General features: G+C 35.5%; 10 protein-coding genes across 10 annotated transcripts; 6 read left to right on the top strand and 4 right to left on the bottom strand.

The window, feature by feature from the left end:
- Positions 1-1,000: 1,000 nt before the first annotated feature.
- RO3G_02376 (uncharacterized protein) lies at positions 1,001-5,936 on the bottom strand (the record flags this gene model as incomplete). Its single annotated transcript, XM_067656967.1, has 6 exons — positions 1,001-1,050; positions 1,204-4,851; positions 4,912-5,106; positions 5,176-5,283; positions 5,367-5,574; positions 5,652-5,936. The coding sequence occupies 6 exons, from the start codon at positions 5,934-5,936 to the stop codon at positions 1,001-1,003; spliced, it is 4,494 nt and encodes a 1,497-aa protein (XP_067513068.1).
- A 2,791-nt stretch (positions 5,937-8,727) lies between these two features.
- Positions 8,728-9,279, bottom strand: RO3G_02377 (uncharacterized protein; the record flags this gene model as incomplete). The annotated part of the gene is made up of 1 exon (XM_067656968.1): positions 8,728-9,279. One exon carries the CDS (start codon positions 9,277-9,279, stop codon positions 8,728-8,730), a length of 552 nt encoding a protein of 183 aa, XP_067513069.1.
- Positions 9,280-10,882: 1,603 nt separating this feature from the next.
- RO3G_02378 (S25 ribosomal protein) lies at positions 10,883-11,360 on the top strand (the record flags this gene model as incomplete). The annotated part of the gene is made up of 3 exons (XM_067656969.1): positions 10,883-10,918; positions 11,048-11,276; positions 11,335-11,360. The coding sequence occupies 3 exons, from the start codon at positions 10,883-10,885 to the stop codon at positions 11,358-11,360; spliced, it is 291 nt and encodes a 96-aa protein (XP_067513070.1).
- A 119-nt stretch (positions 11,361-11,479) lies between these two features.
- Positions 11,480-16,065, top strand: RO3G_02379 (uncharacterized protein; the record flags this gene model as incomplete). Its single annotated transcript, XM_067656970.1, has 11 exons — positions 11,480-12,778; positions 12,831-13,299; positions 13,425-13,630; positions 13,682-13,796; positions 13,850-14,245; positions 14,290-14,361; positions 14,426-14,628; positions 14,685-15,033; positions 15,087-15,333; positions 15,390-15,526; positions 15,581-16,065. 11 exons carry the CDS (start codon positions 11,480-11,482, stop codon positions 16,063-16,065), a joined length of 3,978 nt encoding a protein of 1,325 aa, XP_067513071.1.
- A 263-nt stretch (positions 16,066-16,328) lies between these two features.
- On the top strand, positions 16,329-16,787 carry RO3G_02380 (uncharacterized protein; the record flags this gene model as incomplete). The annotated part of the gene is made up of 2 exons (XM_067656971.1): positions 16,329-16,643; positions 16,710-16,787. 2 exons carry the CDS (start codon positions 16,329-16,331, stop codon positions 16,785-16,787), a joined length of 393 nt encoding a protein of 130 aa, XP_067513072.1.
- A 1,308-nt stretch (positions 16,788-18,095) lies between these two features.
- Positions 18,096-18,544, bottom strand: RO3G_02381 (uncharacterized protein; the record flags this gene model as incomplete). The annotated part of the gene is made up of 2 exons (XM_067656972.1): positions 18,096-18,206; positions 18,257-18,544. The coding sequence occupies 2 exons, from the start codon at positions 18,542-18,544 to the stop codon at positions 18,096-18,098; spliced, it is 399 nt and encodes a 132-aa protein (XP_067513073.1).
- A 3,084-nt stretch (positions 18,545-21,628) lies between these two features.
- RO3G_02382 (uncharacterized protein) lies at positions 21,629-22,251 on the top strand (the record flags this gene model as incomplete). Its single annotated transcript, XM_067656973.1, has 2 exons — positions 21,629-21,635; positions 21,830-22,251. 2 exons carry the CDS (start codon positions 21,629-21,631, stop codon positions 22,249-22,251), a joined length of 429 nt encoding a protein of 142 aa, XP_067513074.1.
- A 115-nt stretch (positions 22,252-22,366) lies between these two features.
- On the top strand, positions 22,367-22,861 carry RO3G_02383 (uncharacterized protein; the record flags this gene model as incomplete). Its single annotated transcript, XM_067656974.1, has 2 exons — positions 22,367-22,598; positions 22,650-22,861. 2 exons carry the CDS (start codon positions 22,367-22,369, stop codon positions 22,859-22,861), a joined length of 444 nt encoding a protein of 147 aa, XP_067513075.1.
- Positions 22,862-23,623: 762 nt separating this feature from the next.
- On the bottom strand, positions 23,624-25,918 carry RO3G_02384 (uncharacterized protein; the record flags this gene model as incomplete). The annotated part of the gene is made up of 4 exons (XM_067656975.1): positions 23,624-24,018; positions 24,066-24,921; positions 24,968-25,744; positions 25,799-25,918. 4 exons carry the CDS (start codon positions 25,916-25,918, stop codon positions 23,624-23,626), a joined length of 2,148 nt encoding a protein of 715 aa, XP_067513076.1.
- A 928-nt stretch (positions 25,919-26,846) lies between these two features.
- RO3G_02385 (uncharacterized protein) lies at positions 26,847-27,811 on the top strand (the record flags this gene model as incomplete). Its single annotated transcript, XM_067656976.1, has 2 exons — positions 26,847-26,972; positions 27,023-27,811. The coding sequence occupies 2 exons, from the start codon at positions 26,847-26,849 to the stop codon at positions 27,809-27,811; spliced, it is 915 nt and encodes a 304-aa protein (XP_067513077.1).

The following is a 27,811-nucleotide window of genomic DNA, read 5'->3' on the forward strand; positions in this document are numbered from 1 at the left end:
TTTTAAAACTAGATAATTTTGTAGATCGCATTTTGCTCATTAAGTTGCTTAAAGTTAAATTAAAATTGCTTTCAAAATATGATCTGAGATTGGCTAAATGCTTTATAAAATGTGGATCCTCTTCTTTATCTGCAATGTTCATGGCTCAATACACTTTTCATCATATATGTTTCTTCGTTAAAAAAGCCTAACGACAGTATTTTTTTTTTCTTCCATAGATTTAAAAGATGGTCAAAGCTTCACGAACAATTAAAAAAGGCTGCTTATCAAGCTGTTGGCTGGAAAACGATTAATTCAAATTAATTTTTTTGACCTATTTATTTCCAATAAATCTCTTTTTAACACTTCTAACCAATATTTTCAAAAAAAAAAAGCCCAACTGAAGGTAACAATGTTAACTGTATCAAATACTAACGTTCTTGTAATACAATAGACGTAAAGCCTAACTCTAAAAATTGCTTATTGATTACTAACTGTCTGTTATCAGCTCAAATCACGTAATGTTTATTACACACAGAAAAGCTTGAAAGAAGAAATTAAAGTTTTTTATTATTATTGTTTTACAAGTCAATTAAAATGTTACTTCATTTAATTTGAATCTGAACACATAGTAACAGAGAGAGGGCAAAGTGAATTAGCCTTCATATAGGAAGAGAAGAGCGTATAATAGTACATACTTTAACTGGACTGGCGAAGAAAGCATCAGAAGAGGTTGCTTAAAATTACATGAAACAACATCTTTTTTTAAAGCGTTTCAGAACGCAGTGTGTGTAAGGATGGGAAGGGAGGCTCAACCTAGTTTTTTTATGTCAAAGTTTGCGTAACCAATTTAGTTTATTTCCCTTCCCAGTAGATGAATACGAAAGGACAAGATAACAATGAAAAATAAGCTTATAAGAGGGAGAAAGCTGTCATATATAAATTATATTGAACAAGAACAGGAATATAAAAAAATGTAAAAATATTGTTTAGAAGAGTAACACAAATGAATCTCTTGATATTATGGTTGAAAACAAGCAGTGACAGCAAGAATTCGTATCATAGGCCTGCCTAAGAAATAAAGAAAAAAAAAAATAGGAAAGCGTGTAAAAAAAACATCAAAGTTATCATATAAATCAATTTTTGTTTATTCTTAAATACATAATTTACAATAGAATAACCAGCCTAATTTTTTTTTAACTAGAACTTATTTCTTCTCTTTACCTTCCTTGGCCGCAAGCTCCTTCTCAACTTGCTTCATTTTTGTATACAGGTTTGCAACATCCGTAGCGGTTACATCACCAGGAAAGTGTTTTGCTGTATATTTCCAGAGCGAAGTAGAAAAACCGGTGTCATCATGGTATTTCTTCGTCAAATCCTCAATGTGCCTTCCAATCTTGCCAATACATTCACGAATCAGTTTTGCTTTTTTCGCACCTTCTTCTTCTCGTGAATCGTATTTTAACCTATGAAGGTGTCGTTCAACGGGAATCATTGCACGATATGCTGATGGTTTCATATCAGCAGCTTCTTTATTGGTTTTTGATTCCCATTCTCTTTCTTTCTCATGACGTTTTGCTGGTCTTTCTTCTTCTTCATCTTTGGAACGTTGCTTTCTCTTTCTGTCATTTTTCTTTGTTTCCTCATGTGCTGTTACACTTCTTGATGAGGAACTAAAGGCATGACTTGATGATGATGGTGAAGCGCGCTTAGGTGTATCATTCGGAGCACTTGTACGGTCATATTTGGAAGAGCTACCAGAAGCATGTTTGGATGAGTTGGGTACCCTTTTTGTTACTTTTGTATGGGTTTTCTCTTTTCTCAATTCATCTTCCTCTGCTAAAATCTTTAGCATCTGGTCTGCTCTTCTCACCAGATGAATCGCTTTAGGTGTTCTTTTGTCGCTATCATCGTTCGTTGAAATAAAGAACTTTTCACCAAGTCCTAGAGGAAGGTCACCTTGTATTTGCTGCCATGACCCAAAACCGTACTTATAAACACCAACAAGCAACATTGCATCCTCTTTTGGTCCCCAACTACAAGACCAACCTTGTACTCGCTTAGCCAACATTGGCACACGGAATTTTGTTAGATCTGACAATAAAGAAAGCCGTTTAGCCAATATTTTCATATCATGATGTCTTTGAAGTATTTGACCAGCATTGACGCTTTGAATATCCTTCCAGGTAAACAATATTGCCTTTTGCTTGGTATGTCGGAGCTCTTTCAATAAGTCGCTATAAGATATGCTTTTTCCTTTGGGAATCTTTTTCGCCTCCATCACTTGTTCGCGCACTTTAGTTTTACATTCAGATATTAGGTCCAGGTATAGGTCAACGACATCGTCTTTGCTCTTTGCGCCCAAATCAAAATCACTCACTATCTCTTCATAGCGAGATTCTAAATCACCATACTTCAATATCGCTCTAACCACAGCACGACGATCTCGCTCAGTAATTTCTACCGTTTGTCGTCTCTTGTTACTAGATGATGATGATGCGACTGTGGGTCTCTTGCGTTTCTTGGCACCCTTGGCTGCATCGTTTACTTCCTCGTCGTCAACCTTTTCGTCTGTATGACTTTCATTATAGATCACCCGACCTTTCTTTGCGGCACGAGTATACATTGCCTCCATCTCCTGTTGCGTTTGTTCATCCTTCACTTTTTGTACCTCTGATTGAGGAATAATATCTTCCCATGTAAGGTCATCTGCTGTGCCTCCATAATCTGTAATTTTGAATTGAGCTAAAAAGTCTTCAGAACCTAAGGCTGTGCTATCGTTTTCATCCATTGTTTCAGTTTGTTCTGCACGAGCCAAAATATCATCCAAGTCCATATCATTAAGCTGCTCAGTAGGCTCATTTGACTGAAACATGTTTTTCGCACCAAATTTCAAAATGGCAGATAATTCTTGATTCTGAAAAGGAAGGTCTCGGTTTTTGCCTGAGGCAGTTTTTAGAGAATGCTCAGCCAAGAGAGAGTAGCCAGAGGTGTCCATTTGTTTAATAATACAGTATTCAAGAACCATCTTTCTTTTTGCACGTTCAATAATATCTTCTTCCATTGTGCCTTTGGATACAAAGCGATAAACATTAACAGACTTAGTTTGACCAATACGATGAGCACGAGACATGGCTTGAAGGTCGTTCTGTGGGTTCCAATCAGAGTCAAAAATAATGACAGTGTCTGCAGTCACCAGATTGATACCCATACCGCCTGCACGAGTTGACAACAAGAAAACAAAATCAGGACTATCAGGAGCATTGAAATGTTCAATGGCCTTATTACGCTCTTCAGGTTTTGTTGAACCGTCAAGTCGTTGGAAAGGATGGCCTCTGAGAGTCATGTAATCAGACAAGATGTCCAGCATCATCACCATTTGAGAAAAGATAAGCACACGGTGTCCATCTGTCTTCATTCTTGTCAACAACTTGTCCAATAATACCATCTTACCACTGTTCTCAACAAGTCCTTTCAATTGCTCCATACGATCCATTGTATGTTTCTCGGCATCAGGGAACAAGAAAGGATGGTTACTAGCCTTCTTGAGCTCGACAGCGATATTAAGCCATTGCTTTTTGTTTTCACAACTGCTGGCAAGGAAGTCAAAGTTTCTAGTTAAGATACCCTTGTAGTAGGATTTTTGCATTTCGCTCAATTGAACGCGCAGGATTCTTTCAGTCTTATTAGGTAACGATTTCTCAACATCCTTCTTGAGACGACGCAACATGATAGATTTGAGCTGTTCATGGAGAGCTTTAATTTTTTCTTCTTGGTTAGCATCTTCTACGTCAAGATCAAAACTATATTGACTTAGGTCCATACTAGGCATCAAGAAACGAACCAGGGCAAGTAGTTCTTTTATACTATTCTGAAGTGGAGTGCCAGTGATGAGGAGACGATTGGCGGTGGAAAAGCTAGAGAGGGCTTCATATAATTGAGAATCAGAGTTCTTGAGACGGTGAGCTTCATCTACAGCAAGGTATTGCCAGCGAATGCTACCAAGGATGTCCTTGTCCTTGAGCACAATCTCATATGTTGTAATGAGAATATTAAATTTGATTTTGTTAGTGCCAGAGACGTAGAATTCAGTGTTACGAATGGCTTCACGGGAAGCACGGTTACCAAGATAGCAAATAACGTTCATTTCGGGAGCCCACTGTTTGAATTCATTCATCCAATTGTCAGATGTAGAAAGAGGAACGACGACAAGGAAGGGTCCATAAAGTTTTTGCTTATGATAAAGCACATTAAAAAAACTGATGGTTTGTACTGTTTTACCAAGACCCATCTCATCAGCAAGGATGCCATTACGGTTTTTACACCAAAGCCAGTACATCCAATTAACACCATGGAGTTGATAATCACGAAGTTCGCCACCACGGATATACTCTGGCTGTGTTTTGAATGCATGGAAAGTAGGACGCTGATTCTTTGGGTATGCTGTAGAGCGGTGGGGTATTTTCACATTTTGTTCACGCTCCCAGAATTCATCAATAGCCCATTGATATTCAGAGTTGATATCTGCTGCATCTTCCCATGTACACTCATCATAGTGAAGACGCTTCCATTTGACAAAATATTGATCACATGGTTGGCCTTTTGCAGCAGTAACACGTTCAACTGTGGACCACTCTTTGATTTCTTCACGGAGACGAGATATATTGATATCTTGTTGTTCAATTTCTTCCTTAGATACATTTCTGCGGAAGGCCATTTCATCCTTGATTCGATTAATGTAATTTTCAACCCTTCGAAAACCTTTGAAGGACTTTAGGTAGGCAAAGGACTCCCAAGTGTTGTGAAGGTGAGAGTAGTTTTTCCACTTGATTTGAAAATCAACATTAGACTCAAAATCAATTGGCTCAGATTCTATATAGTATGGATTAGTATAAGTCTTAATGAATTTTATTAGAAGTTATACAACTTTACTGCTGCCTTCAATGACTTTGTGATCCAAAACCATTTCAATGGCGTCTTCATCTTCTTGCTCATCTTCTTTGACTATTGGAACTTTCACTGTATCTTCGTCTTCATCCGATAACCCATAAATATCATTAAGATTATAGTTTGTTACTTTTCGTGTGCGAGTAGAATGGCGAGCGTAATCATTCGCTGAGATAGCATCTGAACAATCAGAGTAGAATATGTATGAGCTTATTGTTCTTTTTATTTTTTTTTGGTATACATGTTTACCTATTGTGCGTCTTTGTTTTAATTTTCGTCTGGTTGTTTTCTTTTTTGTTCCCCAATCGTCATCTGAGTCACTGCTTTCAGACCCGTCAGAATCTGTTTCATGATTGACTGTGAAACAATCAAATAGTAGGAAAAGTAATGTAACATAAATAAGTAAACAGATTTTACTATGAACACAAATAAAAATGTACCTCTTTGTTTTAATCTGCGTCCAGTATTGGTAGTTGAGGCTTGTTTATTGACGTTAACAACTTTTTGTTTTTTTGGTTTAACTGGTGCATCGTAATAATCATCATCAGAAGCATTTTCAGCAGACGATTCACTTGCTGTTGTGTAGGCTTCTTCTTCCTCTTCTTCTTGCTCTTCTTGTGAGGACTGATACGTATCTTCATCATCAGTCTACATGGAAAAAAAAAATATAGGAGAAAATCATTATTACACAGAGAAGTAAAAAAAAAATTTTTTTTTGTTTTTACATTTGCAGCTGTTCGCTGACGATGTGAACGTCTTAAGCCATATAATTCAGGGTCATTATAATAAGCATCATGTTCTGTACTACCTTGCTCAGTGACTTGCTCTTCATCAGAGGATAAAATAGAGGATACAGGTGAAAGTGATAGCTCATCATCGGTTGTCGGCATGGGAGGTAAGTTTCTAGGCAATCGCTTACCAGACATTCTGTTGTACATTGTGTTTTGAACACTGTCTTCCTCAGAGTCAGAGAAGTGATCAAGATTGGATGTGTTATTTACAGAAGACATGTTTCTAAGCAAATGTGTTTAAGTAAATAAAGCGCGTTTTCATAAATAGATTAGAGCTTACCAATGTGATGTAAAGAATAAAAAGTAAACTTTTTAAAAAATGTCAAAGGAAATGAATCAATAGATCTACTTAATGTAGAAAATGTTTAAAAAATAATAAAATAAGCTTATAAACAAAAGGTAAAGAAATATATACGTTCAAAAGAAAGAAAGAGAATACAATAGATTTTCTTCTTCTTTTTTTCTTTTCAAATTATTCTTGTTTTACAACAAAGTGTAAAAGGGGGTATGCTTCTTTTGTGTTTAAAATAGAAAAGAAAAAGGTTTATACAAAAGGGAAAGAAAAAAAAAGAGAAGGGGCACGGTTTTTTTTTATTTTTATACTCAGTTAACAAAAGGAAGAGGAGGATGAGGTGATCAACTAATATGATTGGTGTATGCAGAGTATAATAAGTTTATTTTGATTTCATATACCATATTGTCCATGGTACAATAATAATAACTAATAGATAACTAAAGTTAAGGACAATTGAGGACCAAAATTCCATGTATTCTGTCACCGCAGTCATTTGGATGATCCATGTCAAAAAGTTGGCCTATGTTCATATGTGGTTAATGATAGTTCAACCTTTCCATAGAGTGATTACTAATAAAAACATCAACAGACTATTGTCATTCATGACTTCTAACAAACTTTTCGCTTTTACTACTTTATATGTTTTATCAAGTATAACAGTCCATAGAAGTATTCAAAGAAAGTATCCAAAGTACAAAAGGAAGATTGGCTTATCTATGTTTAATATAAAATACTCTATTTGTTTTCTTTTCTTTACCGTTTTACGCGATATTCCATACTCTGAACTTGTACACTTCCAGACCATACTGAAACACAATAATACCCAGATGAATAACTGGATCAGATTTCAGGTCAGCAAGAAACTCATCTTTGGCTTGAAAAATCCTTTCTCCAATTTGAAGACCAAAGAAACCTCCCCATTTTTGTGTATCCAACATGTCGCTTTTTAATGCATATTTGTATGCAACAGCAGTAAAAAGAGCAGGTATAAGGAATAGAACGAGTCTTCATAAGGACCTTAGCAGCACTAGAAAAGATGGAAGAAGGCTTAAGTCAAAAACCAAATATAAACCAATATCTGAATGATTATACTCAAATTCCTTTGCATGCGCCCAATAGGAAATGATTAAAGAAGCAAGGGTCGATCCAGATTAAAGGGATTTCCACAAATCAGTTTTATGATAGGATTGTGATACAATTATACCACAAGACAACGCAAATGAGCCTATATCAGCATCCATCTTTTACATATGGTTAGTATTAAATAAAGAGAATCAAAATAAAGGTTTACTAAAGGTGCCCAAATATTACAACTTGAGAATACTTTCCAGGGAAAATTTAGAATCTATACGCAAATTGTGTAATACATGCCATTATCATCATTCCTGCACGGTAGACTGCCAAACAAGACAATTGGTTTTTTATAGATATTTTGTTGTTTGATTCTGTATTAGAATACCCCATCGATTGTGGATTCGACATTAGGAAAATTATGAATGTGTAAGAAGGACTGATAAGACGCATATAGTTGGGTATCCATGTTAAAGCGAAGAATATAGGTAAGATATAAATGCAAAACTGAAGAAAGACTGCTTCAGATCTAATTTGTTTGGTGTGTACCAAAAAAGTCCAGAGGTAATGCGAAGCCTCTATTTTGTTTATTGGTACTTTTGGCTTATTTGCATTAGTTCTTGATATATTGCTTACAACCAAAACCTGGCAAACAGAAAAAACACCATGTACAGTACTAGCTGTATAGTTGCAGTCGTCGCCTTTTTTTAAAAGCGCATGTTGTCCTTCATTTATCCACATTGGTAATATTTATTGAAAAGAAGGCTGTAAAATAAATATTTTAATTTATAACCAAGCAGAAGCATGTTAAGCAGCTTGTGTTTCATGTCTGTATTACTGCTCAGTAGCTTGTACACTATTCCTACTTAAAATGATGTACATTTTTTTCACAAACTTTTGGCACACTCCCTCAAAACGATTGTCACCAAAATACAAATCACTTTGGCACACTTAACCAAAACTTTTTTTTTGTGTATAAGGATTTTATTTGGATGTCTTATTTTCAGCTGGTCATCATAAGAAATATTTTTAATATCAGAGCTTAAACCTACGGACAAATGAGCAAAAAATGACCATGGGAATTGAAACCAGTGTTGCCAGATGGGAGACCAATCCAACAGAAAGAACTTGATCACTTCGCTAAGGACTTTGCCCCTAACCATAAACATGTAGGAACGCATTTTCAAAAATAAAATTGGCACGAAATTTGGCACACATTTTATTTTGGATTGGTGCAGATAGATATCAATATGGATATGCATGGATAATTGTTAGAACTTTAAATCCAAGCATGCATCATGTGTAGTACAGTATCAATGTTATCCACAGAAAATAATGTCAGAACTTTCTCTTTGTAATTGATGGGTTACCAAATTCTGTTTCTGTAACACTACTACAAGTTTACCAACAATTTCAAAAAACTTGAGCCATTTGATGCATTCACCGTAATTCATTGGTATGTTAGCCGTTGGAAAAAGCTAGCAAATTTGTGGGCATCGTCTCAAGAATATTTCTAGAGTGCAAATGGAGCCATGGATGTTTTTTAGGTGTCATCTTTGGTGTGCACTAGGACTTCATTCTTCTATTTCGATGAGGCTCCCATAACAACCACGTCAGTGCCAAGGTTACTGTATCCCAGACCGTCTACAGAGTAGTCGTTGGCAAAGATAAATCTTCAAAATTACCCGTCAAATCATCCAACATCGCATCCAATGGGGATGAGGGGTTGTCATCCACGAACTTGATCAAATGTTTTTTATGAGCATCATTTAGAAGTAGAGATTTGCCGCTTGTGCGGGTGGCCTTTGACCACTTAGGTTGTATTTCATCATTAGGGCATTCTTGATCTTTTTCCAACCAATTGTATCCAGCGCGCCTAGGAATTTCCAGTTGCTTTGCTGCCTTACCAGCTGTCAGATTTTTCTCATAGACAAGAAAAAAGAGATCTTCTTTTTGCTTATTACCGTAGTCCGCATATAGCCTCCGTTTAGCGGAATTAGCGAGCTTGTATGCCGATTCGTCTGATCTTGCTGTATTGTTGACCTTTTCTTGCTCTAGTAGTTTTAAGGCCATACATTTGTTGTAATCGGTAACTGAATGAAGTGGGAAGGTATATTCGTCAACATCCATATCCAATACATGATGTTCTGACTCGTCAACAGCATTTCCAAAACCATCATCATATACAAATGCCATATTTTGTGGCAAGAATTATAAAAAGAAAGTGTGTCATTTTATTCTTGAAAATATGTGGCATCATGTTTTTGGTTATGTGTGCCAAAATGAATTGCATTTTTGTGCCAATTGATTTGGAGAAGTATGCCGAAAGTTTGTGAAAAAAGTGCGTTTCAGAACAAGAAGCTCTTTTCCCGCTTTCTATCACGTTCTATAGATTTTCGTCTTATTTGGAAAAGTATCTACAATACCAGACCTGAATATGCCTACTGTAAAGCAGTTACAAGCAACACTCACAGTAGCCAAAGCTGAAATCAATCAATTACGGCAAAAAAAAGCCCCTTCCCTGCAACCGCGCATGTCTCTACTGCTATAGTTTCCCACCCATCTGCTTCCCTTTCGCCATGCCAACTTAAAACGCCTACCAAATGTCCCCCATATCCAGAGCTTGAGCGTTCTTCCCTCCAAAAAGCTTCCAAGTCTAAGCACGCACAGTCTCTTCCTAACCAAACAGCTGCTACTCGCACTTTCAGTCTCCCTTCCACCAACCAAGGGTTTAGATATCTCTATCTCTCTATAGAACGTCACCTTCCCATTAATCAACTACGTTTCATTCTTCGACGGCTGTATATATACAGCAGTCTTCATTCATAACAATTATGAAGCTGAAGTCAGCTCTCAATTGAAAAAATTCGAGAACTTATTACGCGATGCTTACGATCCTCTGGATCCAGGCAACCTTTGAAACCCTTACTATGACGATTTCGATCAAGACGAGGAGTGCGCCGCATGTGTCCTCCTTGTTCAACGTGTCATTTGTGCCATCCGACACCCCAAAGGTCCTGTCCAGCGCACTGTTGCCCGCTTTTTCGTTGACAAAGGCATCATAAATACCGTTGTGTTCGATGAATTGTTCCAAGACAAACCGGCTTGAGCTCAACTTTTGTCTTATCATATCGCTTCCTTTTCTGAAATCCGTTTTCTAAAGTAATTTCTTCACAAGCTACTTCTTACTTCCCTTCTGTCCTTTTCTTTTTTCTTGCCCTTGCTCCCATGAGGGATTTTTTAGCTTCTTTTACGTTTTATTCGATCTGGCTTGGGCAATTATGGCGTCTTGAAACGCCGCGTACTCATTTAAGCCTTTAAAGAAAAGTATTATTTAATCGTATTTCAGAACAAAATCTAAAGGTGACGGTATTTGAAATGCTTTGCACTAGAATAGTATAAAGCTACATGATCAAGCAATTGAATATACTTTAAGTAATAGAAAACATAAATATGCTAAGTAAAAAAAATGTTATTTGTTTTCTGTATCATGTAAAACAAAGGAATTTGTGTACTGTAACTTAGGCTAGGACAAGGGAATAAAAGAAGTGGGTACTTGCGGCGTTTTAATTTAGAGCATTTGTTCGGAGAGAGAGAGCTTTGTGGGAAGTATATCAATTGAACAAAGGGCTGGACATTTTGGAATCTTCCTCAATACATCCAAATGGTAAGTTGATAGAGAGAAGCTTGCATATGGGGAAAATAAAAGAGAAAATGCGATAAAAAGCACTGGATGGATAAGGGATGGATGAATGGATTGAGAATATCGAAAGAAAGAATGTCGAGGGGAATAAACTAAATGTTTACAGAATGGAAACTAAAAATTGCATTTAATGTAGGCTAAGAAGGACGTTGCTACTAAGCCTACCTCATCCTCAGGTGGAAAGAAAGCTAAGAAGGCAAGTTTCAATTACAACCTAATATACACTTACGATCGACTGACATGACAGCGCTAATTTAATAGAAGTGGTCCGCTAAGAAGGTTAAGGACAAGGCCAACAACTTGGTTATTCTTGACAAGCCTACCTATGAACGTTTGTTCAAGGAAGTTCCCACCTACAAGCTCATTTCCCAATCTGTCTTGGTTGACCGTCTTAAGCTTAACGGTTCTTTAGCTCGTATTGCCATCCGTGAACTTGAAGCTCAAGGTTTGATTAAGCCTATTTCTCGTCACCACGCCCAAATCATTTACAGTAAGTTAAAGTTATAAAAACAAGAAAGATTGTTTATTCTTATCAAAAATAATATTAGCTCGTGCTACTGGTGATGATAAATAAGCGTTTTTGTCTACCAAGTCCAAATAAATACATTTTTTTTAATAAACCTCTTTTTGCTTTATTATTAAAGTCCCGTACATAAAGCTCTTCTTTTTTCCTTTTTTTTAACAAAAATAAACATGTCAACTTCAGTGACAGGTGAACAGTTTATTAGAGCAACAAGAAACTATTTGGAAGCCCATGAACATAAATTATTATCATCTCAACCTAATTTTAATTCCATTTTACATAATGCAGCACCTACAACAGAACCAGAGTCAATAAAAGAAGATAGTAACACCTTTATGAAAGCAGTCTCTTCTTTATGGACACGTTCAAGCAACCCAGAGAAACGACGTAGTAGTAGTCAAGCCAGTAACAGTTCACGACCTACATCACTTGCTGCTGCTATTCCATACTGGTCCTTATTAGCTGCAGTTTCACCTAATGCAACTTCTTTATCTAATACGCCTTATATGCCACCTCGCTCGAGTCTTCCGTTAGATATTCATCACTTGTATTTCCTTTTAGTTCAGTTTGAGTATCTTGGACTAGAAGAGACTCACTTGCCAGTCCCTGAAGAAAATGGACTGGTTGAAACTGAAACAACACAGAGCGCAGGCACGGCCCCCTCGATAACGTCCTCTATCAACTCAGTCATGTCCACCTTATCTCTCTCAACGGGATGGCAACTATGGTCCAAACCAAACAAACAAGAACGACCGCTGCATGAAGATATTGTTTACATTCACAAGTATTTTTCGAAAATAAACGCTTTGAAGCTCAACATGAATCTCGATACCCACAATGGCGTCACACGAAGCGGACAACGTACGATTCGAGGCTATGAAAAACCCTTGGATGGGTCACTCACACTGCCACTCTTACCCTTTAAGGAGTTGGCTTACTTAGAATTAAATCATATTCCGCCAAGATACATTGGTGACTGGTCAACCCTGGCTGATCAGTTGGTCAGCCTGACAATCAAGAATGGTTCAGTTGATAACGCAGCAGACGTAATCGAGAATAGACCTTGGCCTAAACTCAAGATGCTCTCTCTGGCTGATAATAGTTTAACAACACTTGAAGCGGATTCTGTTTCCCATATCCGTTCAGTAACCCATTTGAATATCTCTAGTAATTTGCTGATCGACGTCCCTGCAGCACTTTCGGTCCTTTATAATCTGACGAGCTTAAATCTGTCTTATAATATGATCTCATCCATCACAGGTATCAACACCGTCTTGGGTAACATACAAGAGTTGGACTTAAGAGGAAACCGTTTAACAATGTTGGCTGGATTGGATCGTTTGTATGCGCTGGAAAAACTAGATGTAAGAGATAATCGAATCGAAGACGCTGCTGAAATTGGTCGGTTGACTTCTTTACCAAATATTTTTAACATTTGGGTGGAAGGCAACCCCTTTACTAAGTTACAGGTAAAAGCAACGGATAGTTTTATATTCAATTTAATGATGAACTATTATAAAGCCTGATTACAGAGTGGATATATTCTCAATGTTTAAACATAACGATAGAGGTATCGAATTGGACGGAACAAAGCCATCGTTTGTAGAAAAGAGACGTATAACAACCGACACAACCTTCGATTTGAATAATACTACACCTGCTGCAACCGTACAGCCAAGGCCTGTAAATGAAGAGACAACAGCAGCTCAGCATAAAGTCGCAAGGGCAAAGACCAAGAGCAACAAGAGAATGATTCGATTGGGACAAAGTAACATCGATCCACCCTCATTTGCTACAGCTGCTGAACCAAGTAAACATGTTCATCGCTTGGCAGATTTAGAAAACTCTGTGCAGCAAGAGGCAGCCACTACTGTTCGTAGGGCTTCTTCTGTACGATCAAAACGTAGTAAAGCACCTAATTTATCGGAAGAAAATACAAAATCAGATGGCGCCTTCAGAAAAAAGATTGAAGCCATGAGAAAAGAAGCAGGTACAGAATGGCTTCGAGTATTACAAGAAATGGATATCGTAAAGAAGGAAAATTCCCAATAAAAAAAAAATTTCCCCGCTTTTTCTCTTATTGTCTGAAAAAGAAAATTCTTTATTTTCTTTCAGTTTCTTTTTCCTTCTTTTGTACCAAAAAAACGAGGAAAGCCATGGCAACTAAACGACCTTTTTTACAAAGGTTCACGTATGATGTTGCACTATGGTTATTCAACTTGATGTTGGACGTTTTCTTTCGAGAAGTGAAGCCAAGAGGTGCACACAGAATACCAAGAGAAGGACCAGTCATATTTGTAGCAGCACCACACGCCAACCAAGTAATCATAAAAACTCATTAGAAGCTTGATGATCTAAGCATAAATGTGTAGTTTGTAGATCCAATTATACTTATGAGAGAATGTCAAAGAAGAGTTTCATTTTTGATTGCTGAAAAATCAATGCATCAGAAAGGAATTGGTACTTTTGCTCGAATGGTGAATGCCAGTAAGTCTATTTTCATATGTCATGTTTTCCTCTCTCATTTACACCCAGCATAGTCCCTGTCATTCGACCTCAAGATTTAGCTAACCCCGGCGAAGGAACTATTCAATTACTCAATAGAAAAACAGATCCCTTACGTATTGTAGGTATCAACACCAAATTTACAGTCCAGTTAAAACCAAGAGATTCTATTTCACTACCCAAAGGAAGTGGTCAGTCAGAGGTGGTTGAGATCATATCAGATACCGAATTGATTATCAAGAAGGAATTTAAAGAGTTGAAGGCTTTGGAACTATTAACACGCTCTGAAGGAACGACATACAAGTGCGTTCCTCATATTGAACAAGAAGCAGTTTATAAATCTGTTCACGACGAATTAAACAATGGAGGCTGTATTACTATTTTCCCAGAAGGTGGTAGCCATGATAGAGCAGAGATGCTTCCTTTTAAAGGTACAAGAGTACACGTAGTAGAGCTTGTTCTAATTTTCTATTAGCCGGGGTCACATTAATGGCATTAGGCGCTATGGCTAAATACCCAGGATTAGATGTCAAGATTGTTCCATGCGGTAAAGTGAAGAGGAGGTTTTTTCTATTAAGCAAATGAGTACTAATACCCTTTTTCATTGAAAGGCTTAAACTATTTCCATGCACACAAATTTCGATCTCGTGCAGTGATTGAATTCGGTAATCCAATGACAGTTCCAGCTGAGCTCGTAGAGAAATTCAAAGCAGGAGGAACAGAAAAGAGAGAGGCATGCTCAACCTTACTGGATAGCATCTACAGCGCCCTGAAGACTGTCACTGTGAATGCAGGAAGCTATGAAACATTGATGGTGAGTAACATTTTTTTGTTTGTAAAATTCATGCGTTTTAACCTTATTTGTCCTAGTTGATCCAAGCAGCCAGAAGACTTTATAAACCCGCTCACAAGAAACTGCATTTATCTCAGGTGGTTGACTTGAACAGGCGCTTTTTAATTGGATACAATTTTTTCAAGGACGATCCCAAAGTAATTGAGCTGCAACAAAAAGTGCTGGCTTATAATCAATTGTTAAAATATCATGGCATTAAGGATCATCAAGTATTGAAGACTGAAACAAATGGTCCAAGGATGCTCTGGCTCTTGATCAAGCGTATAATTATCTTGGCGGTACTCACTCTTTTGGCTTTCCCAGGTGGTATTTTGAACCTGCCTGTTGCTATTATAGCAAAAGTAATTAGTCAAAAGAAAGCCGACGGTAAGTTTTCTTTTGTATAAAGAGAAAATATATTTAATCAATTAATATATTAGCTGCACTAAAGAGTTCAACGGTCAAGATTGCAGGAAGAGATGTATTGGCTACTTGGAAGTTATTAATGGGCCTTGTCTTGTTACCAACTCTCTACGCATGTTACAGTTTCATGGTGCTCATTTTCACTTTGCAAATGGATCTAGAGTTAAAATGGAAGTTGCTGTTGCCCATTGCCACCTGGAGTTTATTACCCTTTGTGTCTTATGCCAGCCTTAGATTTGGAGAAATTGGACATGATATTCTTCGGTAAAAGAAGGCGTGTAAATAAAAAAGAGAACACAATATACCTAACTCTTCAATAGCTCTATCAAACCTACTTGGTTAACATTTTTAGATCCAAGCGGAGCAGAAACACTTCGACAGAATAGAGAAAAACTTTCAAAAGATATCACTGAACTCATCAATGAGTATGGACCCAAAGTATTCCCTGATTTTGATGGTATTTTTGTTATTGCAAACAAATATTTTTCATATACTAAACAATACTTTGTAGCTAATTATATATCCCGTACAACAGCTACTACACCTAGTCGTACCACAAGCACGACAAGTCTTTCATGGACTTCTAGTAAACTTCCCAAGATTGCCAGTGGATTCTTCCATCAAGCTACCACCATGAATTGGTTAGATGACAAGACTATTTTCAATTGGGGTAGAACAGATGAAACAGATGTAGCAGATGATGTATTCTTTTACTTGGACAAATCTGGTATCAGTGGATCACTTAGTGACTCAGATACACGTCCTCACAGTCGCAGCAGAAGTAGGACAAACAGCTTTAGTAGCGTGAATAGTTCAACTGCAGATGTATTTAAGGTGGAAGGTATGACATCTACTTTGACTGTACCCGATGAAAAGAAGAGTAGAACAATTGCTAGACGTATATTTAAAATTGACGATGTAGAAGAAGATGATGAGACAAAGCTAGGAAGTTTAGCTGTATCTGAACCTGCAGATGAAAATAAAAAAGATGTTTAACCTTTTTTTTAAATAAAATATTTTTTTTTTTCTATTTATTAAATATGCTACGTCAAGCTTTATTAAAATCAACCTCAACTTTTACTAAATCACAACAATTTCGATGTCTTTCTTCAACTGTGACACGATTTAAAAATGTGAGTGAAGAAGATTGGAGCAAAGCTTACATTGATACTTCAAAAGTTGCAAACAATGCAGTGCCCCAAACACCACCAACAAACCCCAATGTCGTTCCCAACTCGATGCTTGCGGCATTTAACAACATGTTTGATCGTGGACCCAACGTAGGTGTTGAGATTATCACCAAGACCGGTGGCTTTGTATTATCCAACAATGTCAAAGTAGAACAACCCCTCATTTTGTTGAATGGCTCAGCATTCTTATGGAATCCTCCTCCTCGAACACCTGGTCATATGCCCATGAAAGATTGGGATCTGGATGCTTTCAAGATCTTTGATATTGTCTCACCAAGACCTGAACTTGTCTTGTTTGGCACAGGAAAAGAATTAGCGCCACTTCCAGAAGAAATCAGAAAATACTTTTTTAAGAAAGGAATGCAAGTAGATCAAATGAACACGGTAAGCAAAGCAAAGCACAAAGAAAATGTGTTGTGTGTTTATTAAATATGTATTTGATTTCATTAGAAACATGCTGCAGCTACTTATAATGTACTTGCGGAAGAAGGAAGAAGGGTGGCATTAGCGTTATTACCATTGGAATAGTTTTATTGTATATAAAGATGTTAATAAAGGATAATATTCGAATTAGTATTGCAATCAGCAGAAGAAAAAAATGTTGTCATCAATTATGACCACATATAAAATGTATTTGAATCTCACTCTCTTTCTTTTCAAAAGAAAAAAAAAAGATGTCTTGTTATTCATTCATAGATTCATAAAGTTGAATAGAATACTCAAGATCATCTAATATTTCTCTTCTATCTAAATCAAAGTCTGTAATTATACAAAGCTCGTGGTGGATGCTTGGTCATCCAAGAAGCTTGGTAAAGAATATTAAAGTTGTCATAATCTCAACTCATCATATGCAATAGATCATGCTTTTGCATGGAAAGGATGGTGGCCTCAGCATGTCCTTTTATGAATAATTAAGGCTATGGTTCGAATAAAGAAGGCTGTTTACGAATCTTCCTCGTCGCTTTTCTTGGGTGAAATAGCACTGGCCTAATACCTCAAGAGCGTGGTTGATGTTCTAAGCTCAGTATCTTTGTGAAGTGAAAGCTCTGGTTATCTTTCAAAGACTAGATTTTCCCTCTTTCTTTTACTATAAAGTAATAAATAAATTGATTTTACTTTTTGTGTGTTTAGAAAGTAGCAAATTCTGTATTCTAGAATATTCCCTTTGTTTATTATTCAATCGGCAAAATGAACTGACTATTTTAATTTTGTGCTCGGTTAAAAATAAAATAAACGTGCTTTTTTATTGCGCATATATTAAAATGATGTGTTTACATTATTTACAAAATTGTGTGTTGGTATAATATTAACGAAATTCAAAACTTGCAAATGAATGCTCTTCTACATGCTCAAGCACCAATTGTTGATACCTAGGCAATTGCTTGTTAGTAAACATAAAGTATTATGCTACACAATGAGCTCACCATTCATGATTATTAAAGTAAAAATAAAATCCTTTGATTTCATTTGTCGACCGTTGATAGCAAATGTAATAAAATCCTGCAAAACTAGCACCATCAATATTATTCACGCAATGATCAGGAACCAAAAACTGTTCTTTCCATCTCATGTATATAAAATCATTATCGTAAGGATTGTAAACAAAATCATCGTTATTAAATATGCTGATATAAGGTTCAAATGATGGAAAACGTCCCTGCGTTTGTAAATAAACATTAATTACATGATAAACAAAGTGAGGTCATCACGTTCTTCCCTACCCAGTGTAAAATATCTATTGATTGTTGTGCTTGCCACTTTCTAGTTAAAAAGGAATGATGAGGTCCAATAATTTCGCCTTCAAAGAATGTCTATACATGGTTTAGAGGGTTAAGTTCAGTCCTTTAAACAGCTTTTCTCTTTCTTTACTGTCAATTCTGGGCATTCACTCGTGAGTCCTTCGATATTAAGGTATCCCTGAATTTTACTTGCTGCCAAATCAACATGCTAACCATATCGCTTCATGAGTTTTGTATAAAGGATATATCTCCTATTACCTTAACATCTACAATAACATTATACTTATTTGAACCGCATTTTTGTACACCTTTAAACCGAGAACCATCATAAAGTGCGCCTAAACAGCTGCTTTTCAAACGTTTGGTCGAAATATCAACCCAAAGATCGTCCTCTTGACGAGAAAGGAGCGATGTCGTTTTTATTACTTTGTATTCTTTTTCGTCAGTTTTATCCTTTCTTAATGGGTTACAGTGGTGGATATTAGAATAATGATTGTTTGTCTTTTCAATAGAATTTGTATTTGTTTTCAATGAAACAATGGGCATTATGAATAAAAATACTATATATTTTAGAGAGAAAATAAAAAAAAAGGGCTTTTATTTACTATGCATTAACAAAATAAGCAAAGTGACTTTTTAAGCAAAACTTCAGGAACGTTAACCAATAGGAACTATCATAAATATTCCTCAAAGGTATTTCCTAATTTTACTATGGTAACAGTCAATATTTGATATTAACAATTTCATTATGAAGTTATAGCCGTACAGTCAAGCAGTTTTCCTAAAGAGTGAACAACTCAAAACATAGCGTTGACATTTATTTTTTAATGTTGTAACTGTATCAGTAAAATTGACAAAGTCAAGATATTTGAACAGGAAAATTATTCGTCATTCTGCAGTTGTAATGACAGGTAACGTTCATGGAATTTAATGTAGTTTATCCAATGTATTTTTTAGTATGAATTGATTACCGTATCTTGTGAAAATCTGTTATTCCCTCCCTTTGTAAAAGTAAGTGTCATTTCATCCTTTTCATCTCATTATCCGGACCTGATTAATGAAACATTTATTTGTACTCTCAAACTCTTCAATGGGCCATCTTTTTTTTTTTTTTTTTTTTTTTTTTTGAATTTTTACAAAACAAATGTCACCTTTGACATATAGGAAAAACCCGTTTTATGTTTCTTCAGTGTTCATTTCACAATATTGCATTTTTGAATTGATTTACTCTTCTATTGTAGATAGTAACAGAAGATTCTTTTTGTAAGCCCCTTACTGTTGTATAGTTGTCTTTATATGTCATTTTAGTAATTATTTTTAGACAGGGACATCATACCCATCCATGGCAAATACTTTTTCGTGGCAAATATAAAATTGGCCAAAGTAACAATCTCAACATAATCTGGAAAGCATTTACATGCATTCTTTAATACCTTTACATCTTCAATAGTTACGGTTCTATACCGCGATAGTGGATTTAATAACATGCTTTTGAGAAATTAACAATACTGTGTATATGAGCTAAATTTCTTGTGTTTGACTCCAATTTGTTATTATTTGAGAAACTAACGGAAAAACTAAATTGTGTAGCAGAACATTACATAAGCTTTCGCCATTTAATTCGTTTGTCATGTTAATCGAGTCTTACAATTGACGCCTATGAATAGATTTCACTAATCAAGAAAGATTAACTAAAGATATAAAACGAACAATAACAACAATGTTATGTTTACCGCTTTACACGATTAAAGATACACCATACTTTTTTAAACTTATGTCTCTTTCAACTGGTCTTTTGAAATATAGCTTTTCATTCTCTTATGGCATAGCGAGGATGCTAAATTTATTCATGAAAAACAATGGTTGGAAGCACAACTGCCTTCAATATGATGTATTATGAAATGAAACAGTAAATGAGCAGCGCAAGACCTCAATTGTTGATTAAAGAGCATAAATATGTTAATTTAGAGCATGCATTTCTTTTTAATAGTATTTTTATGATTTGCTGCTTTTGCTTTTTAACAATTGAGAGCGCCACCGTTCCTACCAAGTTCTTTAGTTGATTTTTTTTTTAAAAAAAATCAAAGCTTTAGAAAGAATGGTAAACTTACAAGAATTACTGCGTATAAGCTGGTATAAGCAATCTATTACAAGGTACTGCATGAGAACTTGGCATCAGGCGAATACGAAAAGAAAATGGATAAAATAAAAATAGAAAATAACAGAAAGGTTCTCAATAAAACGATGTTATTATTATTTTTTTACCTTATTCTTTGAATCCTTTATATAGGCTATTCTGAATTACAGAATAACATTAGTTTACTGGCTTACATTAATTATTCCTAATTTTAAATTTGCTCAAATTAATCTATAATTGAGTACATCAAATTGAAATTTCTGTCTTTTATCGCATGTCTAATGTCTGAAAAGCTCTATTTATCTTCAGTATGGCGAGCTTACCAGCCGTAATAGTATGGGTTAAATCTAACAGTTCAAACAATCAAAAAATCTTTGTGCCCAAACAGCTTTTTCAGGAACAAACAATTAGGTCCCCGTCTTGATCCATAACGATCTATGCCCAAAGTTTTCTTTTTTCTTTCTCGTTTTATAAAACACTAAACGACTATACAAAAGCAACCAACAAAAGCATCCAAAAAGACAAATACTGTTGATGAAATGAGGATTCTTTGTCCCATTTTTAATAATGATCTTGGTCGATGCATTTTAAAAATGCTCTTGTACAAGATGCTGTAACTAAGGTAAAGCATGAAAATAAAAATAAAAAAAGCTGAATTATTTCAATGCAGCTAAACGAATATCAATAAGGCCAACCTTGTGAACTCAGATTTACTACAAGAAATTGATACAGGTGCTGATAACTAGGCAGCAAAAATGCTTTAAACTTGTAAAAAATAAAAATAAAAAAAAAAAAAAAAAAAAAAAAAAAAAAGTATGCGCAGTTGAAATGGATTCCTGTCTTGTTGCTGAATTACAAAAACGAACGAAAGGAAAGTCAAACAGAAAGAGAATAAGGATGTTGAAGACGATGTATAGATTGAATCAAAAGAAACTGGATATCTTATTTCGCAGTTTCATAAAGACAGATCTACCATTCTTGTCGGTAATATTCCTCACCAATTCTCGTACGTACTTGTCTTCAAATTATTAGAGAATTAACTCTTTATTTCGAGCAATCATTTTAATGTTTCAAAGAGAATTTGATCTAGTGGCCAAACCAGGAGACGAGCTTTATTATCGTCTTTCGGTCAATGTATAATTATTAACAAAGATAAATCGTTTCATGAAGGTTGGTAAAAGCAACTTTAGGCCAAGTCGCAGCAGAATTCATCGTTGTCAAGATTTGAGCCACCACCAGTAAGCCTTAAGGAATATGATGGTTTGTTACGAATTATGTTTGCAAGAAAACACAAAATCTTTTCTGCCAATTTTAAGCAAACAGCAGTATTGAATATGCCCGAAGAAGGTTACAAGATATATTGTTCATCATACGGCCTAGTAAGTCGAAAAAAAGTTATTTAAATATGTCTTAGCAAATAATGTATGATGGTAGATGGTAGAACAGATTTTAATATAAAAACAAAAGTGATGCAGATAATTCAATCATCAAACATGGAGGGTAGAAAATGCTACAGAATATGATTTAAATGGTTATCTTAACCTCTTGCTTGTTTTTAATAGTGTTAATATTCATTTTTCGTAAGAAATGCATAGGCTATACAAAGACTGTCACTTGTACACCTTTTTTTTTCTTTTCTTTTATAAACAAAAATTTTTTCAGCATAATGGACTATGATATCAAACCTTTTTTAGAATCAACAGCTAATTGGAATAAAGATCCCAATGCTTATTTAAAAAGATATTATTCTCTTTATCACAAAAGGGGACAAGAAGGTGAGATTGACGTTTATGTAAGACAGGCACCCAACAAGATTTGTGTTTTGGGTTTGCTGGAACCTTCAAGAGATTACAAGTCAATCAAGTTTAATACAGAACTGATTGGAGAGAAAATAAAAAGAGACACTGTACTTTGTGAATTACTGGATGGAGAAGGTCAAACTGTAGCGAGTGTCAAGGCACATATGGAAGGCAAATTATTAGAATTACACACAGAGTTGGTGGATAACCTCGACTTGCTATTTAATCGATCTTTGGATCATGGGTTTATTGCTGTTATTATGCCAAAGCATGAAGATTCGACTATTCAGTTGGCCGCCTATGATATTCAAACATAAAATTGTTTATTTACACATTGTTACCTAATATAGAATTTGCATATTACCATAAAGATACTTTTTCCTTTTTTTTTTCTTTCTTTCTTTGTTTTTCTTTCTTTTTTTATAAAAAACTATGGGACAAGCAACCTCGTCTGTCAACAAGATATCCTTCTTTACAAAGAAATCAGATTCAGTCTATGAAGATATATCAAATCGATTCACAAAAGCTACTGTATCTACATTGGCTGTACCTGTTGTTATTGTTGCATATCCAGTATTAAATGCTTATACATTTAAGGAATCTGACATCACTGGATTTCGTATTATAGATGGTGCTATAGGTGGATTATTAGGTGTCATTGCATGTAAGTACAGTGGCTAAGAAAGAAAAAGGGAATATCCATTTACATTTACAGGGCCACTGGCACCCTTTTTTGCTGTGTGGGGAGCTGTCACTTTTATATTTAAAGAACGGCCGCCTACACCACTAAGTATACCACCAGAGATTAAAGCAAAAGCAGAAGCAGAAATCAACTTAAACACGACCTTGTATTATAACGTGGCCATTGTAGGCACGTCTGGATCAGGAAAGGTTTGCTTCATCTTGTCTTGTCAAAGAAAATATTAAAGACAGTATGCAGAGTTCTTTAGTGAATGCAATACTTGGATATAAGGACACGGATAAAAAGGCTGCTAAAGTGGGTGAAATAGAGACTACATCAAAACCGACAGCTTATATTCATCCTGATTTGGTAACTATGATGATTTGGGATATGCCAGGTGTTGGTACAAGAAGTCACTCTAGAGAAACTTACTTTGAAGAGAATTTTTTATGCGCTTTTGATCTTTTAGTCATTGTGCTGGGGAATAGGTAATTAATATAAAGGATGACGTGTGTATTTATGAAATACCAGACTTATGCAGGATGATATTGATATCGCATCAAAAGCCAAAGAACATAAAATACCAGTGCTATTTGTACGCAGCAAAGCAGATCAGGTAATTTAAAGAGAATGTTAGTAAAATGAGTGACTCATGAGTGAATTAGTAACACTATTTTTTTTTATATATTCAAGGCGATTTCAAGTAAAAAGGCGAGACACCAGGGCACAGAGGAGTTTGTGTGGGCAACAGCAGTGGGTGAATTTGTATTAGAAGTCAAGGATTCTGTATTTAGTCAACTCAAACAATGTCAACTAAGCACAAAGAAACTGTTTATAGTGTCCTCTCACTCACTAAGACAGTTTGTTACAACGATTAACAAAAAGGAAAAAAGAAAAACTCTTCAATTGATAGACGAAGAAAGGTTCATGACATCTTTAATAGAAGGTGTATTGGCAAAAAGACGCGTAACAAAAAAGAAAGCAAAACTGGATAAGAAAAAAAATCATTAATGCCATATTTCCTCATTATAAATGGATTCATAAGGATAGGCTACTTCATTGTCTCCATCAGGTGAATAAAGATTGTTGTTATTTTGTAAATCATTTTCAAATCGAATCACTTCTTCTTCTTCCACGGATGAATCTTCTTTAAGGTGTACAATTGAGCTCACTGTCGAATGATGATTCATTGAAGGCTCAGAACTAGGTCCATTTCCCATGTTAATCAAGTAAGCATCTTCAAAAGATAAAGATGAATTCTTATTCGCAAAGAATTTTGATAGAGAAGCTGTTCCTGATATCGCATTGGCACTTGTCGATAACCATTTTACAGTGGATGCAGGACTACTACTAATAGAATTTGTAAAGGAAAAGGAAGTTTGCATGGCATTTGATAAATTATCTAATATAAAAGCATGAATAAATATTATGTATAAAATGGTAAATTACCTTCTAATTCAGCCAAAGCATCATCCATGTTCTCTTCGACTGTGTCATTTGCTAACCTTGTCATTGTCTTTCTCACACGATCCATACGACTGGAAATTGGCTCAGGTATCTCTTTTGGCATGAGCAAGGTATTTGTAGCAGGTATTACATCAGACGTATTATTACAAGGCAACTCCTTGTAAGTTTGAAATATGAATTGACGTTGAGACCAAATGGGTAGCTCATCCGATGAATAGGTACTTATTTCAGCGTTTGATAACCAAAACAGTCCTTTATCATCCTTCTTCTTTTTCTCTCGTTTCTTTTCAGCAAGTTTGGAATCGATCTTTAACTGTACTTGTTTCCAGTCTATGTTTCTTGCTACTTTCCATTCTGCTATGCTCTCCTTTCTTAAAGATAAATCTAATATACTTTTACTGCCTTCTCTCTTTTTCAATGCCGCCTTTGTTATCCAACAACGATAGAGTGTCAAAACGCCACTTGGGTGGAAAATATAAATATCTTGCCATCCAACTTCATCATTTACTGTTTTGACTGAGTCATCGTATTCTTCATCAAATCCAAACATCAACGCATCATTTTGTTGTGATTGCTGTTGAGGCAAGTAAGGTATATGTTTTAGCAGATGGGTTGCTGGTTGTTTTGCAGCGATATCATGATTGATCAAGAAAGAACTTGTATTGACAAAGAAGGCCGTTAATTTTGCTCTTGGTTCCTTTTGTAAATGACTAAGACGCGGTGGTGGTAAAGGAGATCTAAGATTATTCACGTACATTTCTTCTTGATTTAAACTTTCTGGCATTCTTTTTCTTTGTTTAATGCGCATCACTGAGTTAAGTGCTGTTGCTGATAATGTCTGAATACAGATAAGTATAATATTCATTCATTATCTTTATAGTTACCTTTGGCTTTATCTTGCTGACGAATGGATGGCGACGGTTTATATTATTCACTTTACTGTGTATATGCCCTGATATCTCTGGTTTGCCACCATAAGGGTTAATAGCATAGAGATGTGTTGTACCTCTTGCGGTACTAATCGCACACCAATTAGAATCATTCGAGAATTGACAGTCTTCTACTTGGGCATCTGTATAACCTCTCGAGAGACTATAAAGATGAGATACATTCCCGACCGCAAGAATATTTGTGAGAATAGAAAAGATATGAAATGTGTGCCCTTGCTTTGAAGCAGATAAAAGTAGAGTACCAGACGGATTGAAGGAAAGACAAGAGATTGGATGTGTATGTGGTCTAAAATGAGCTATAATTGAATTATTTCCAGTGATCAATGCCTGTGTGTCTCGAATCATGACCATTCCAGAAGGTGCAATCACCTTTTTATCGGTTATGGGTGATGTTGGCGTTGAAAAATAATTGGATAATTGATGATAGCTGAATTCACCTAATGATTTCATACCACTCACGACTTCCTTTGCTATGTCTTTGGCTGCTCCCTTGACATCCTTTTCTAATTGCAATTTGTTACTGAATGATGTCATGACTGGGTCTGAATTTAGTACGGCTGTGTTGGTTGCATAAGCAATGAACCTTGAGTTTAATGTAAAGATTGGCCCAGAGTTGGTATCATGATAAACGTCTACTAGAGGATTTGTAATCTGTTTAAAATCAACTGCAGATAATAAGTAAATGAATGATTTGTGACGTGATAAACAACCCTAAATATGTATATTTATGTTAGACTGAATGTATAATAAGTCGTTAGAGTCTACCAAAGCAATGATCTTGTGATTACTTTGTATACGTGTGATTGAGACTGGATTATTATCTTCTTGTGTAAATTGAGAGATTTCCTTTATGATTGAATAGGTATCCAAGGAATAAATGATCATCTTTGATTGTTTATTGTCCTTTTCAGTACTTTAAAATATGATTAATGTTCATATTAGCAAGTATAGTCACTTACATGACAGCCAATGAATCATTATTTATCAAGTGAATACAAGACACAGTTCCGAAGGTTTCCTTATCTCTTATTGAACATATTTCATGTACATTATCTGGATTTGTGATATCCCATAATTGAAACCCATTTTGGTATCCTAGCAACAAACATGATATTCTTTTATTATTCAATTTTTCAAAGCATGCAAATGTAACTGTATCCGTATTTTTGTCTTCCTCTTCCTCTTCTTCCTCTTCTTCTTCTTGTTCTAATACAATCTCTTCCAAGAATCTTCTTTGTGATGGCTGATTATATAATATTGTATTTGTAGTTGTCATACTTGATCTTTTCTTTGGTAAATTAGATGCAACATAAGAAGATATTCTACTTATTCCACTTGAAAGTGATTCAAATGAAGTAGGATCACTAATAAATGCATTTAATATAAATAGTGCATATATCATTTATAATGCTCACCGAAGAAATCTTGGTTCTGCTTTAATTCCATTATAAACAGGTGTTTTCATATAAATTTATATGTTCACAATAGACAACAAAAGAAAAAAAAAGAAAAAAAAAGAAAAAAAAAAAATAAAGGAGATAAAAGAAAGTGAATGTGAGTGTGAGTGTGCATGATGGTTTTATGGATCACACCTCATTTTCCCTTCATGCACACCTCACTCATATTATCATTAATCAAAAAAGGAAAAAAAGTAAAAAAGGGAAATATTGATTAGCCACGCATTCAACAACCGCATCGAGTCAAAGTTCATAAAGCAGAATGAGTAACACTTTTATTTATTCCGAAAAATAAAGGGGAAAATCCTTTATTTTTTTTATTATCTTTCTTTTTCTTTAGAATAGAATACATAGAAATGTCTGCATTAACTCAACAAAAAGAAATTAAAAAGATAGAAAATAAAACCAGAGATACAATGATTGGATTCGTTATTGGTGGTTTAGCTGCTTGTGGAGCTGTTACTTTCACTAATCCTTGGGAGGTAAAAATATTTGGTGACGTTACAATCTATATTTAACACTTCAATCACAGGTTGTAAAGACTAGATTACAATTACAAGGTGAATTGGTTCGAGCGGGCACATTAACAGAAAGTGCAAGACCTTATCACAACAGCTTCCAAGCACTCAAGGTAGTCTTTGAACATGAAGGCATACGTGGTGCACAAAGAGGTTTAAGTGTAGCTTATATTTATCAAGTGTGCTTGAACGGTAGTCGTTTGGGGTTATACGATCCAGTATTCAATAATATCAAAAAGACCTTTCATCTCCAGTCCCATGCAAGTTTATTAGCTGCTGGTGTATTCTCTGGTGCATTTGCTGGTGTTGTCGGAGCTGTTTTAGGATCTCCTTTATATCTTATCAAGACCAGAAGGCAATCTTACTCACCAATTTTCAAAAACATTGGTTATCAACATCAAATGGGGTCATCTTTCAGTGCTCTTACTCAAATCTATCGTACAGAAGGTATCAAGGGATTATATCGTGGTGCAGATGCAGCGATGGCTAGAGCGGGTGTGGGATCTGCTGTTCAGATGCCTACGTATATGCTTGGTAAGGACCTGCTGATCAAGCGATTTGGATTCCCTGACTCGGTTGGTACACACTTTGCTACATCCATGTTTACTGGTGTCTTGGTTTGTCTGGCTATGAACCCCTTTGATGTCATCTCTACTCGTATGTATAACCAAGGTGTTGATCCTTTAACGGGTAAAGGTTTACTTTATAAGGGTCCTACCGACTGCTTTGTAAAAATTGTAAAGATTGAAGGTGTCCGTGGACTTTATAAAGGATTCCTTGCACACTATCTTCGTATTGGGTAA

This window comes from Rhizopus delemar, genomic scaffold, assembly GCF_000149305.1.
Source record: "Rhizopus delemar RA 99-880 supercont3.2 genomic scaffold, whole genome shotgun sequence".
Taxonomy (NCBI): domain Eukaryota; kingdom Fungi; phylum Mucoromycota; class Mucoromycetes; order Mucorales; family Rhizopodaceae; genus Rhizopus; species Rhizopus delemar.